The sequence below is a fragment of the Hemicordylus capensis genome, chromosome 3 (genome assembly GCF_027244095.1).
Source record: "Hemicordylus capensis ecotype Gifberg chromosome 3, rHemCap1.1.pri, whole genome shotgun sequence".
Classification (NCBI taxonomy): Eukaryota; Metazoa; Chordata; class Lepidosauria; order Squamata; family Cordylidae; genus Hemicordylus; species Hemicordylus capensis.
In genome coordinates this window covers 356,497,326-356,510,557 of record NC_069659.1, presented here as the reverse complement: position 1 = coordinate 356,510,557, position 13,232 = coordinate 356,497,326, and the positions used below count along the sequence as shown (strand labels likewise).

Sequence of the window (13,232 nt, the reverse complement as noted above, 5' to 3'; positions counted from 1 at the left end):
TAGCCCATGGTGTGGCTCGGAGACAGACCATCAGCCCCTCCAGTCCAAGACTGCCTATGCAACCAGACAGCTCCCTGCCAAGCGAGCTCCCAGCTTTTCTACTCTGAGATCCTTTGAGCCGACAAGGGTGTAGCCTGGGCTGAGCTACAGATGCTCAAAAGCCTTACAGAGGAGGAGCGAGGGTCTTGCTACAGCAAGCACGAATGGTCCCCTTTGCTAAGCAGGGTCTGCCCTGGTTTGCATTTGAATGGGAGACTACATGTGTCAGCACAGTAAGACCTTCCTCTTAGGGAATAATGGGCCACTTTGGGAAGAGCAGAAGGTTTCAAGCTCCCTCCCTGGCAGCATCTCCCAAGACAGGGCTGAGAGAGACTCCTGCCTGCAACCTTGGAGAAGCCGCTGCCAGTCTGCGTAGACAACACTGAGCTAGATGGACCAATGGTCTGACTCAGTATGTGGCAGCTTCCTAAGCTCCTAAGTAGTGCTACAAGCAGAGCAGAAAGCTCTGTTCAAGGCATCCCCGTTTGATTCCAACTCCAGCACTACAGTCACCTGGTCACCTCCAGACATCCTTGTCCATGAACACTTTTGAGAGCATTAATGATAAATTATGGTACATTTGGTTGCCTTTGGACATGATGCCGCCCAAGAGGAAGCAGTGCAGAAGTTCCAGCAGCTCCGAGCAGTTCGTCTCTCCTCCTCCTCCTCGTGAATTCTGCTCTGGAGCTTTTTGCAAAGCAGGGAGACTTGGGGAAATTGGCAGGGGGGAGGGAGATAAAATGGCAGCCTTCCCCAGAGGCGCTCTTACCCCTGGACTTCGGGACTGAAGTCCTGGGCCTCCACAGCCCCTGGGGGGCCCCAAATCCTCATTCGTCTGTCCTGGGTGGTGTGGTTGCCCAGGGGGGCATGCGGATGCTTAATTTGCAGGGGGGGAGGGGGCTCCAAAGGCCTTTAGGTCCAGGTTCCAAAATCACCTCTGGCCTTCCCTTGCTTATACAGTTTTCATCACGGCGGGGGAAAAGCTCTACAATCAAGGGGGAGAATGCCTGCTTCCGCTCAGGGCACGAGCTCTTTCTACAGCTATGCGATTAAACAGTGTGTCGAGTTGGAAAGATGGGACAGACGAGCAGACTTCCTGCAAGGAGGCATTCTGCTGAACTGGTTCAGCCAGGCAAGACTGCCGGAGGGCGAGAGGGAAGATGAGCAGGCAGTGGGGGGAGGCGGAAAATCAAGCGAGGGGCTGGGGGGAGAGAGACAGCCCCCTCCCCTCCGGGCGGCAGGCCTCTCTCAAGTCTGCAGCCGACTGGAGACTTCTAGGGGCAGGCGCTTTCAAACCGCCTCCCAGCCCCCTGGGGTGCCTTGGAAACCGCTTAGGGGTCCTTCCTTGAGAGGCAGCTGCAAACAGCTTGTTCTCACGTAGGAGCATGAACCCTAACCGGGCCACCAAGCCCTTGGGCAGCTCCCGAGGGACACCGGGAGCTGCCATCTACGGAGTCAGACCCTTGGTCCATCTCGCTCAGGAGGGTCTACCCGGACTGGCAGCGGCTCTCCAAGGGTGCAGGCAGGAGTCTCTCCCAGCCCTCTCTTGGAGGTGCTGCCGGGGCCTCCTGTGCTCAAGGCAGATACTCGGCCACTGAGCTACAGCCCCGTCCCTTAACGGCAGACAGCACTCACATCTAGTCACCCAGCCAAGTGCAAACCAGGGTGGGCCCTGCTTAGCAAAGAGGGCGATTCATGCTCACGACTGCGAGACCAGCACTCCTCCCCACGCCCTCAGCCATCCTTGGGCTAAGTGCTGTCCAGAAGTTTAACATGACACCATCCCAGGCCCAGCCCTAACCGGCATTAGCCAAAGAAGTCAAGGCGACAAATTAGTCAAAACACATGGGGTGCGGTGGGCAGAGAAAGACCAGTGCCCGGAGATGTGGGGAAGGAGAGGCTGGGCTAGCCGAAGGAACATCTTACAGGAGTGGGTCTTTGGCGCCAGTATCTCAGAGGCGCCCCTGCAGTCTTCCCTCTAACAGGGATTCCCAGATGCTGCTGACTACAACTCCCATAATCCCCAGCCAAAGGCCATGGCAGCTGGGGAAGCTGGGAATTGTAGTGAACAACATCTGGGAACCCCTGTTAGAGGGAACAGTGTGCCCATGTTGCTTGCCTCTGTCATCAGCTGGACTCTGACAAGCAACGGCCTCCGATCAGCAAGATGGGGTGATGCTTTACAGTATCTTTACAGATACCTTACAAGGCTGTTGCAACTGAGTTTTTATTTTTGGCTTTATTCAATAGGGGGGAAATTACATGCTTCTCCAACAATAATACCAGAATAAGGTCTGGTAATCCATGTTATCAAATGTTGAAAACGTGAACCGTTTTGAATACTCTAGAGCAGGGGTCCCCAGCTGTAGGTCCCCAGATATTGCTGGACTACAATTCCCATCACCCCTAGCCACAGTGGCCTTCAGGATGAAGGGAGTTGTAGTCCCACAGCATCTGGGACCCAAGGCTGAGAGTGGGGCTGCTTACGCGTATTCAGCTGCACGTGCCCACCGCACCCCTCGCAGCCATGCTTCTGCTCTGCCAACCCCTCCCCACAACCAGCAGACGCTTGGCATGGGGGATGAAAAGCAGAGGGTTGATTCGGTGGGCCCTTCTTGCAAACCCTGCATCCAGCCAAGCCTGCAATTAGCCTGGCACAGACCAAAGGACCCCCCAGAGCCCTCCTCAGCCGGTCTGGACACAACAAAGGCATGTGTGCACTGACCTCATTGCCAGCACTGCAATTCTTTATAGTGCTGTTGTGAGTGTCCAAAGCGTTTCAAGCGTATTGCCTTATCGTGTGGTCTTTACAACCCCCCCTGAGCGCTGGCGAGTGTTACGATCCGTATCATCACCCCTATTTTGCAGAAAGGGCGGGGGGGGGTGCTCAGGCTGAGAGAACGAGAGGCTGGTCCCAAAAAGGATCTGAACCAGGGTTACCCCATCTCCTACGTCCGCCTCCTAGCCACGACGCCGACCAAACACGGCCACTGTTTGGAGAGCTGTTAGGCAAAGAGAACTGGTCTTGTGGCAGCAAGCATGAACGGTCCCCTTCGCTAAGCAGGGTCTGCCCTGGTTTTCAACTGAGTGGGAGACTACGTGTGTGAGCAATGCAAGATACTCCTCTTAGGGGAACAGGCCCCTCTGGGAAGAGCATCTGCCTACTTGCATGCATGTAGGAGATTCCCAGTCCCCTCCCTGGCAGCATCTACAGATAGGGCAGGGAGAGACTCCTGCCTGCAACCTTGGAGAAGCCGCTGCCAGTCTGCGTAGGCAATCCTGAGCTAGGCGGACCAAGGGTCTGACTCAGTATAATGTCAGCTTCCTATGGTCCTAAGGGCACATCATATAGCCTTCTTGCTGAAGCTAAGCAGATCTTGGTGTGGTGCGTGCCTGGATGGGAGACCCAAGGGAGCCATCTTTGGGGAAGGGGCGGCTGCAGGTTAGTGGCAGAGCACCCGCTTTGCACGCAGAAGGCCCCAGGTGCCATCCCTGGCAGCATCTCTAGGCAGGGCTGGGAAGGACCCCTGCCTGGAAGCTTGGAGAGCCGCTGCCAGTCTGTGTCGACCATACTGAGCTAGAGGGACCCCGGGTGGTCTGACCCGGGAGAAGGCAGCTTTCCTCTGTTCCACTGCCTACAAACCCGACTGCCAGCTTCTGCAGCCCAAGGGCCCTCTCTCCTGCTGCTGCTGCTGCTGCATTCCTTTGTGTGGGTCTGCCCCCCCCCCGTCAGCTCCAGGAGCAAGCCGCGCAGGCAGGCAGGCAGGCAGGCCGGCCGGCTGCTGTGTCTGAAGTGCCACCACCGGGGTTAGGCTGGAGACAGGTGCTGGGCGGACGCCTGGCCCGGGGCGATGGAGAGGAAGGGCGAGGGGGAAGAGGGCTCAGGCTGATTAAACACAAGCGAACACCTTCCCCCGGGCTACAGGTTCCTCGTTCCCTTCCACGGAGCAGCAAAGCAAACAGCGGGCTCCTCCTTGCTCGCCGAAGAGGCTGGGCTGCCGCCTGTCAAGCGATCGTTGGCAATTCACAAGCAGGCGGCAAGACAAACCTCCCCCTGTTTGCACAGAGGCCCGGAGGGGGCCGATCCTGGCCACCGCCAAGAGCCTTTTGTGCCGGCTGGGATGAATGAAGGGGGCGTCTGCAGGAGTGCCGGGAGAGTGGCATATTTGTGCGCGCCCAGAGGGGCAGAGAGCACTCAGGCGGGCCTTGAGTCAACAGCAGATTAGAGCCACACGCCAGAGCGGTGCGGAGCGGCATGACAGAGCGGCGTGCCTCGGAGGCAGCGGGCTGGAAGGGAAGGCCACGCTCCTCGGCGACAGCCCCGAGCGCAGCTTTGAAGAGGCCACAAGCCGCCCAAGCAGCTGAGCAAACTCTCACAGACGCAAGGGGGGAGAGCAAGCCGGCCGGGACCGCACTTGGCGGCGAGAAGCAGCCCCTCCATTCGGGAAGCCAAAAACCTCCCGTCTACAACCACGGCACCAACCGCCAGCCAAGATTCACATGCGTTGACATCAGTGACACCCGTCTGATCTGTGTCCGTGTTCAAAAGGCGGCCTAGGTGAACTCTGGAACTCGGCTCACTGCCGGATGTCCAAGGGAGGTTTGCCAACACGAGGGAGCATCAGCCACCCGTTTTGCAGATGGGCACCACATTCAACCCTGGCAGCTGCCCTCTTTTAGGAATGTTTTAAGCAGCAAACAAAAAAGTCTCCCTCCTCACACCACCCCAAGTTTATCTTCCCTTACTCACCCACATGGGGTCACCTGTGTCCGCATCCTGCATCCGGATACAGTCCATGCTGATCTCGATTTTGTTCGCGGGGCCATTGTCGGTCGGCTCCTCCAAGAAGTTCAGGTCAATTGGCTGAACTGAACAGATGGGTCTAAAAAACACACAGAGAAGAGCTGAGCGGTACCCAAGGAATGTGCCCACATGGGCATTCAAAGGAGGCCCCCACAGAGATGCCAGGGCACTTGAAGAGGATTCTGCAAACACCTGTCACTGTTTAATCCTTTTAACACTCAGCCAAGGCAAGAGTATAAACCTTATTCTCAGGGAACACTGAATACACCATCTGCAGTGTCCACAACGGTTGATCTGTATACACATGCAATTCTGCATGTGTTATGTTCAACAGGAAGACATGCACTCTGCAGTGCACATTTAGGAGGGTTAGGGTCGACTCCGAAAATGAATGCATTCCCATGGAAAAGAAATCTGTAGGCTTGTACAGATACTGGCACACAGTACAAGAGAGTGAGGCTGTTCACACAACTGCTCCCAATTTTCGGTTATGTGGGAGCAAACATCTAGGTGGGAGAAGGGAGAAGTGGTTGCCTTGGAGGCAGGAGCCGGGGAGGACAGAGTCACCCTACCCTGCTTTCATACCCAGAACTTTACCAAGGTAGGAGGCAAACTGGCCTACCCAGCTCCTCTCTCCCACACAATCATTTCTCCCTCTCCCTCCTCCTCCGCCTCCTGCGTTTGCTGCCATACAACTAAAAAGTAGAAGAATGCACAGCTCCCAGAACGGGGAGAGACACTCGTCCTACCCAGTTTTTGCTAACTGAACAGCCTCTGTGCAAACAGCTCTACAGTCACTCTCTCCCAAGCAGCCACGGCCCTTTCAGCGCACGCCCTTGGATTAAATAGGGGAGTCTTAATCCAATTAGGAACTGTGTGTACAGACCGAGCCACGCCCCGCTAGATGGGATGAAAGAACGGCATCCTTCCAGCCTGGCTGCATCACCAGAGCCCTGGGCCAAATGTGAGTTGCTTTGGGGCAGCATATGGAATCCATTAGCAAGGGGGTGGGGAGGGAACCACACTGCAGACAGCCAGGGGCTGGCGGGATCTTTTTGGAAGGTGCCCAGACCAGAGGGACACAGGGAGAGCCGCCAAAGGAAAGGTCACCGCCTGGCAGGCCCATCTGCAGCATGGCGCTTCCTGCCCTGAAGTCCTGCTTCTCCAACTGTGAGAGCTAGAAACGTGACTACTTTTAAATTTAAAAAAACGAACCTGTCGAGTTCATTCTACACCAGAGAGCAGGTTGCTTGTGAGAGGCACGAAAGCAGGGCTGGTCCTCAGCTTCGCAGCTGTGGCTGGACTGTGACTCCCATCACCCCCAGCTGCAATGGTCTCGCCCTAGTCTAGAGCCCGCCGGCACCACTGAAAGCCCTGCAGCCCCCTCCCTGCCTGGCTGAGCCCCCTCCTCCCACCGCCAAGGGAATTCCAAATCCCCCCCCCTCCCCGGTCTGCATTCTTCTCCCAGCTCTTTGTGGGTAAACAGAGGCTTAGCCAAGCCCACCAGAGGCAGCAGCGGTGGGGATGTGCGATGCCTGCTCCTCAGCTAATGCTCAGAGGCTCATGGCAGAGCGGGCCCCACTTCCTCTAACCAGCGGCAACCAGCCACCCAAGCCACACACCTTGTCAGAGACTCTCTCCATGCACAGACTGCTGGGAGGGTGAAAGGTTTGTGCACCTTTTTCCGTCGGAAGCAGTGGCGAGGAGGAGAGCAACCGAAGGGGAGAAAAAGCAGGCTGAAGTCAGGAAAAGGGGGCAGCAGGTGGGGTGCAGAGAGAGCTAGGGGCGTGTGGAGTGGGCACTATGGGGCGCAGAAAGGAAAAAAGAAGCCACGGGGTGGCAGTCTGTGAGATGGAGAAACGGAGGAAAGTGGGGTGGGGAGGTGAGGATACAGAGACCCCTGTGGAGCTACAGGGGAGAGAGAGTTGTTCGGGGGGGGCGGGGGGGCACTGAAAGAATGGGTAGCCGAGAAACAGGCCTGCAGAGGGACTGAGTGGGGATAGTGGCCACAGGAGCGCCGAGCATGCAAGGAGATGGGAAGAAATGGGGTTGCCACCGTCCCGTCACCGTGGCTGCCCTGTATGCCTTGACTTTATGCCGGCTGGGCTCCAACGGGCCAAGTGCCTGACTGCCGAGCCTCTCTGCCTCCTTCCACAAAGCACCGAACGGCCTGCAAGTGTGCTCAACGGCATCATTCGAACTGATCTCAGTACACCCTTTTCTTTTTTTCAGAGCCTGCAGGCCGGTTTATAATTGATACCAGGAGTGCCCCACCTTTGGTTCCCCTCCCCAGATGTTTTTGGCCTACAACCCCCATCACCCCCTTGGGTCATTGGGGCTGGAGATGATGGGGGGGACCTCCCAATGACAGGATGCAGAGCTGGGGGCTCATGTGCTCCACACCAGCGAGCTACCTGCGGTGATGCAGGCCGGGGAGACCTCGCGTCAATAGCCCGGCCGGCCGGCCCCGAGGCCCCCCCCAAGCAGCACGCCCCTCATGAGACCCTCAGCCCACCACACTCCCAAGGATGCTGGCTTTCGACTTACTGCTCCAGGATATCCCAGAGGTGCTGGAAGACTTCTGGGTTGAGGAAATCTCTCGTCTGCGAGCCTTGAGACATGGTGGAGTGGTAATAACTCTCCGTCCACGAGAAGTGGCCTGAGGTGTCCACAAACCTACAGAGACATTGCAAATTATTTAGGGACCCACGGCCTTAGGAATGGCCACTCTGGACTAGAGCAAAGACCTGTTAAGTCTAGAACATCGGCATTCAACTCCCAAGAAGTTGGCCTTAATCTACAAGAACATGTCAAATAAATGTTGGAAGTGTAAAAAAGAGGAGGGTTCCTATATACATTTATGGTGGACTTGTAAAAAGTCTAAAGGCTATTGGGATTTAATTTATACTGAGCTCAAAAAAGTGTTTAAAATGACTTTTCCCCAGAGCCCAGAATCAATACTCTTAGGTATTGACAACAATGCTCTGCCGAGGAAATACTGGATCCTCTTTAAGTATCTGGCAGCAGCAGCAAGACTGACATTTGCTCGCAAATGGAAAGACAGTCATTGCCCGAGTAAAGAGGCGTGGATACTTAAAGTATTAGAATTGGCAGAAATGGGCAAAATTAACAGCATTATTAAGAAATAAACTTGAAGTTTTAAAAAGGGACTGGGACCCTCTTCTTGTTTATCTAAAAACACATTATAAAATGGATTTTCATCAGGCCTTCGAGGGGTAATAACAAATGCTTAAAAAATGTCCCAGAGTTGATTTCTGTATGATTTATTGGGAGGAGAATGATGAAACTACAGGCAAGACCTGGGTATTGTTACTGACACTTGTTTCAATGATGAGATGGAAGTCCATATGTGCTCTTTCTCTTTTTTCTGTTCGTCTGTTTGTTTTATTTGTGCTTTCCTTTTTGTGTTGTGGAAAAACTGAATTAAAAAAAATACTTAAAAAAAAAAAAAAAGGCCAAGAACTCCAGCAGCCAGATTACTGCTGGGAAGCTCACCAGCAAGGCATCAGGGTTATCACCGTATCCAGCAGCTAAAACATAGGAAGCTGCTTTCTACTGAGTCAGACCTTTGGTCCATCTAGCTCAGCAGTGTCTACTACGCTGACTGGCAGCGGCTTCTGCATAGTTACAGACAGGAGTCTCTCTCAGCCCTATCTGGAGATGCTGCCAGGAGCAGGATGGCACTCTTGCTGCTCAGCAAGTGAGAGGGCTTCCTGCACGTCCCGCACAAAGAAAAGTTGGCATAAAGCACTGGACTGATCGCCTGTCCCCCAGCACTAACAAAACCATCTCTCCACACTCTGTCAAATGCATGCTTTCCTCTAGTGCCATCACCAATCAGCCCCTGGGGTTTCAAATCGCAAAGGGGCTCACAACTTCTGTCTGAAGTAACAAGGCATCCTAGGGATGTGTTAGTCAACCCATTCCCTTGCGGTCTGCATCTCGGGTGCATTTACAGGTCAAGGCAGTTCTGCAGCGAGAAAAGGAAGAGTGCGCACCCGTCACCACTGAGCCTGCCAGAGGTCTTTCCATCTCAGCACACTGTCGCCGTAACATAGTCATTCATTTAAAAAACCAAAAACTTGATGCTTCTTTTCTCCCATGAAGTGGGATCCAAGATGGTAAAGAGCATGCCTATAAAGCATGATAAGAGCAAGCATTAAAGCAAAACAATTTACCATCGTGCTCAACAGGACTGGCAAAACACATGTGGAGGAGAGCTGGTTTTGCAGTAAGGCAAAAGTAAAGTGTGCCAACAAGTCGATTCCGACTCCTGTTGCCCCCAGAGCCCTGTGGTTGTCTTTGGTAGAATACAGGAGGGGTTGGCCATTGCCTCCTCCTGCGCAGTGTGAGATGATGCCTTTCAGCATCTTCCTATATCGCTGCTGCCCGATATAGTAGCAGCGGGGATTTGAATCGGCAACCTTCTGCTTGTTAGTCAAGCATTTATCCGCTGTGCCATTTATGATGATGGTTTTCCAGTAGCAGGCATTAATTCCCCCCCCCCCCCCGCTAAGCAAGATCTGGATGTGGATGGGAGACCACATGTGAGCACTAGAAGATATTTCCCTTGAGCTCTGTGGAAGCGCATCTGCCTGCTTGCATGCAGAAGGCCCCAGGTTCAATCCCTGGCAGCATCTCCAGGCAAGGCTGAGAGAGACTCCTGCCGGAATCCTTGGAAAGCCGCTGCCAGTCCGTGTAGGAGAGACAATGCTGAGCTGGGTGGACCAATGGTCTGGCTCAGTATAAGGCAGCTTCCTATTTTCCCAACACACAGACCCAGGCGACACTTCCGGGACAATCTGCCCCATAACCACCAATAATACATTAATACGGCAGGAATTCTGCTCTTTGGAATCCAGACCATAACTCAGCAGCCATGCAAATAAACTTACTAGCCCACACATTTTACAATGGCTTGTTCACACATACAAAGGGTTACAGTCACAAGTTCTTTCTCCTCCTATGAAACAGACCACAAAAAAGCCCACTACTCTAACTCTGCCCCAGCTTGGGAAAGACCCCCTAGGTCCCAGGTTCTCAACCCTGGGTCCCCAGATGTTGTTAGGCTACAAAGGTGGGGGATGTTGGGCGTTGTAGTCCAACAACATCTGGGGACCCAAGTCTGAGAAGCTTTGGGCACAGCAAATGGCTGCGGACAAGTGTGCACTGGGGCTGCCCCCTCTGAGCCTTGACATGGTGCTGGTTGGGCTCCGATGGGGACGGAGCACAGCAGCGGATACACTGCCAAAAGAGGGTCTGCAGAGCAAAGCACCCCGGATGGTGCAAGGAGCTGAACCAAAGCAGTGCCAAAAGCACGCCCAGGGGACTTCAGGGAGGCACCCACCCTCCTCTCTGCCTTCACTTCACCCCTGCAGGGACACACCAGCTTGGAGAGGAGCCGTGAAGAGGCTGCAGAGCAGGACCGCTGAAGGCACCCAGGAAGTCGTGGCTTCTGTGCTTGGAGAGAGCAGCAGGTCACGTGTCAGAGCCTGAGGGCCAAATCCTGGGTCCGCTAGCCCGGGATCTGTCTGCTCTGACTGGCAGCGGGACTCCAAGCTCTCAGGCTCAGCTCAAGCCTGGACTGCCTGTTACATTCAAAGGTGATTTCCCAGATACTGCTGGGAAAGGCTCTTTCCTGTCCGGAACTCGGGACTGTCACAGTGTAGAGTAGATAATACTTTTTAAACAATATATTAATATCTTATTGGTTTTCCAAGAACAACGGCAACAAGCCAGGGTGGTGTAGTGGTGAGAGTGCTGGACTAGGACTGGGGAGACGCGAGTTCAAATCCCCGTTCAGCCACAGACTTGCTGGGTGACTCTGGGCCAGTCGCTTCTCTCTCAGCCTAACCAACTTCACAGGGTTGTTGTGAGGAGAAACTCAAGTATGTAGTACTCTGGGCTCCTTGGAGGAAGAGCGGGATATAAATGCAAAATAATAATAATAATAATCACTCTGACAGACATTAAGACACAGCAATCTTCACTGTGCAATGCATGACATCTTTTATGAATGCAGTGTGGAAAAGAGAAGTCTGCTTTCTAGAATAAACTAATTGTCATCTCTGACCATTTTAAAAAAGCACTTGAAAACCCACCTCTTCAAGTCAAGCTTCTTCAGTTTTTCAAATTTTTAAAGTTTTAATCGGTTTTTAATTTTTAGATTGCCTACATTGTTTTAAGATTTTTGTGTATGTTTTAACTTGTTTTATGTTGTTGTGAACCACCCAGGGACGAAGGTTTGGGGCGGGGAGCAGATTCAACAGGTAAACAAACAAAGCTCAGAGAAGCCAGAGAAACATTCTCACAGGGGACGTCTTTTTTAACACTCCTTGGGTTAAAAGAAAACCTTGCAAGCAGAAAAACAGCAGAACTGGAAGCCAACTGGCCCAGGACCCGTTTCCCCACCTCCTTTGCAGGGTTTCCCCCCACCCTGCATGGAGGAGCAGGAGCAAACCGCACACACACACACACACACACACACACACATCCAGCCTGAGGCAGTCCAGGCAACTGGAGGGCCCCAGCTCTCTGCCCCCAACTCCCCCTGCATGGTCTGCCAGGCCACAGCCTTAGCCCCACTGAGCCTGGGGCCCATCCCTCCAGCCAGGGGTTTTCAAGCTGGGGTCCCCAAGTGATCTTGGACTACAACTCCCATCACCCCCCGCTTCCCAGCAGGCTTCACTCACTCCAAGCCCCCACTGCAGAGCCCAGCTACTCACCAGGGCCCGCCCCACACACCCCTGCATCCAGCCCCAGCTCAGGGGAGGCCTGGCCTGCTCTGGGCCTCCAGTCCAGTCCCGCCCATAAAAGGGGGCCAGCCCCACCCGAGCCAGACTCCGCCCCCGCCCGGGTTGCTCCCGTGCAATCAGGGGCAGCTGCAGCATTTCCACCCCGGAGCCATGGGGGGATTTTGCAAAGAACGATGCAAACCCCGCCTGGGGGCAGCTTTGTGCCCTGCGGTGCAAAGAGCCGTCTGGCAGTTGGCTTGCTTGGGAAGCACAGAGGAAAAGCTTCTCGATAAACCCCCACAAGCACACAGCAGCCTGGAGTGTGGGGCAGTCCTCCCTCCCACCCCTCTTTCTGCTAGACAGGAACCCCCAACGGCTCTTCTTTTGCAGTTTGCAGGGAGAAACTCAATCCCCCCAGTGCAAATCTCTGGCTTACCCTTCAGCTGGAAGCAAACAGCCCCCTTCTTTAACTCCAAGCAACCTCCCGAGGACTAGCCGCTTGGTGGCTCTTTAAAAGCTCTGCAGTGCACATGCTGTGGAATTCTGGGGAGGCTTCCTTTCCCTGGGTGTAAGGGTGGGGCAAAGCTTAGCTCCGCCCTGTAGGGAGAAACTAGATGCAAGGTCAGGTGTGTGTGTGGGGGGGTGTTTCTCCCCATTTGGTTTTGCCCACCCTCTCTTACAACCTGTGTGCTGTTGGGGGAGGGCTTTTTGTCTCTGTAGTTTTGCTGTTGTGCTCTCATTGCTTGCTGCACTATGATTCCTTTGCATCACTTGTTTGCATGGTTGTTGTTATCATAAGTTGGCTTGCTGACTTGCAGGTTTGGGGGAAAGGTGTGCTGGAGAGAGCACAATCCCTGCCCTCGGCTGGCAGACAACCGAGGGCTCCATGAAGGGATGGTGGGTCACAGCGCTTTGAAAAGGGACAAGAGGAGAAGAAGGGATGGCATCTCACAGGGACACCACTCCTCCTTTGCAAAGACCAAGCTGTGGCTTGGAGCGGTGGTCTTTGGCCGTGAGAGTCTAAAGGGAGCCTCCACGTTCAGAGGCAGTCTATCTCTGAGTGCCAGGTGCTGGTGACACACAGTGGGGAAAGCGTCATGCCTTGCCTGTGAAGTTCTCCTCAGAAGCATTGAGCCCAGCGTCCACTGTTGGAGGCAGAATGCTCCAGTCGATGGACCCTATGGAGGCGGATTCCACCAAGCACCTCTTCCATAGGGCCCCTGTCCCTTTCACAGCTGCAGGAAAGGCAGAAAGCCAAGAAGTGAGGTTGACGCATGAAGCTGCTGCATACTGAGTCAGACTATTGGTCCGTCTAGCTCGGAACCCTGACCAGCAGCAGCAGCTCTGCAGGTTTTAAGACCGGGGTCTTTCCCAGCCCTGGAGATGCTGCCCGGGATTGAACCTGGGACCTTCTGGATACAAAGCAGATGCTTCTGCCACTGAGCTACGGCCCTGGGGCCCACTTTTGGGCCACCAAGCTTATATTCCCCACGGCTGCTCCATGCCAGGAAAAGCTGTACCTGTTGATTTTTACTTGCCATGGTCTTGTCAAGGCTTCAAGAGCGGCGCCAGGCAGATGCAGTTGATTTGCGGGCTGCTCGGGGAATGGAGGCGAGGAGCAGACTCCCGCCTGG

The 13,232-nt window shown here is 54.4% G+C and overlaps 1 protein-coding gene across 5 annotated transcripts in view; it reads right to left on the bottom strand.

Annotated features, from left to right (window-relative positions):
* TP63 (tumor protein p63) overlaps positions 1-12,161 on the bottom strand; it is a 139,234-nt gene extending 127,073 nt beyond the window's left edge. For 4 of the 5 annotated variants that reach the window (XM_053312302.1, XM_053312304.1, XM_053312305.1 and 1 more), the window contains exons 1-3: positions 11,590-11,658; positions 7,391-7,519; positions 4,790-4,922 (exon numbers count right to left, since the gene is read on the bottom strand). In XM_053312302.1, the coding sequence (XP_053168277.1) occupies positions 4,790-4,922; positions 7,391-7,464 (207 nt within the window). In that variant the 5' untranslated portion in view covers positions 7,465-7,519; positions 11,590-11,658. Of the gene's footprint in view, positions 1-4,789; positions 4,923-7,390; positions 7,520-11,589; positions 11,659-12,034 lie in introns of those variants that run through there. The other variant, XM_053312303.1, reaches the window with a different exon arrangement.
* Positions 12,162-13,232: the final 1,071 nt, after the last annotated feature.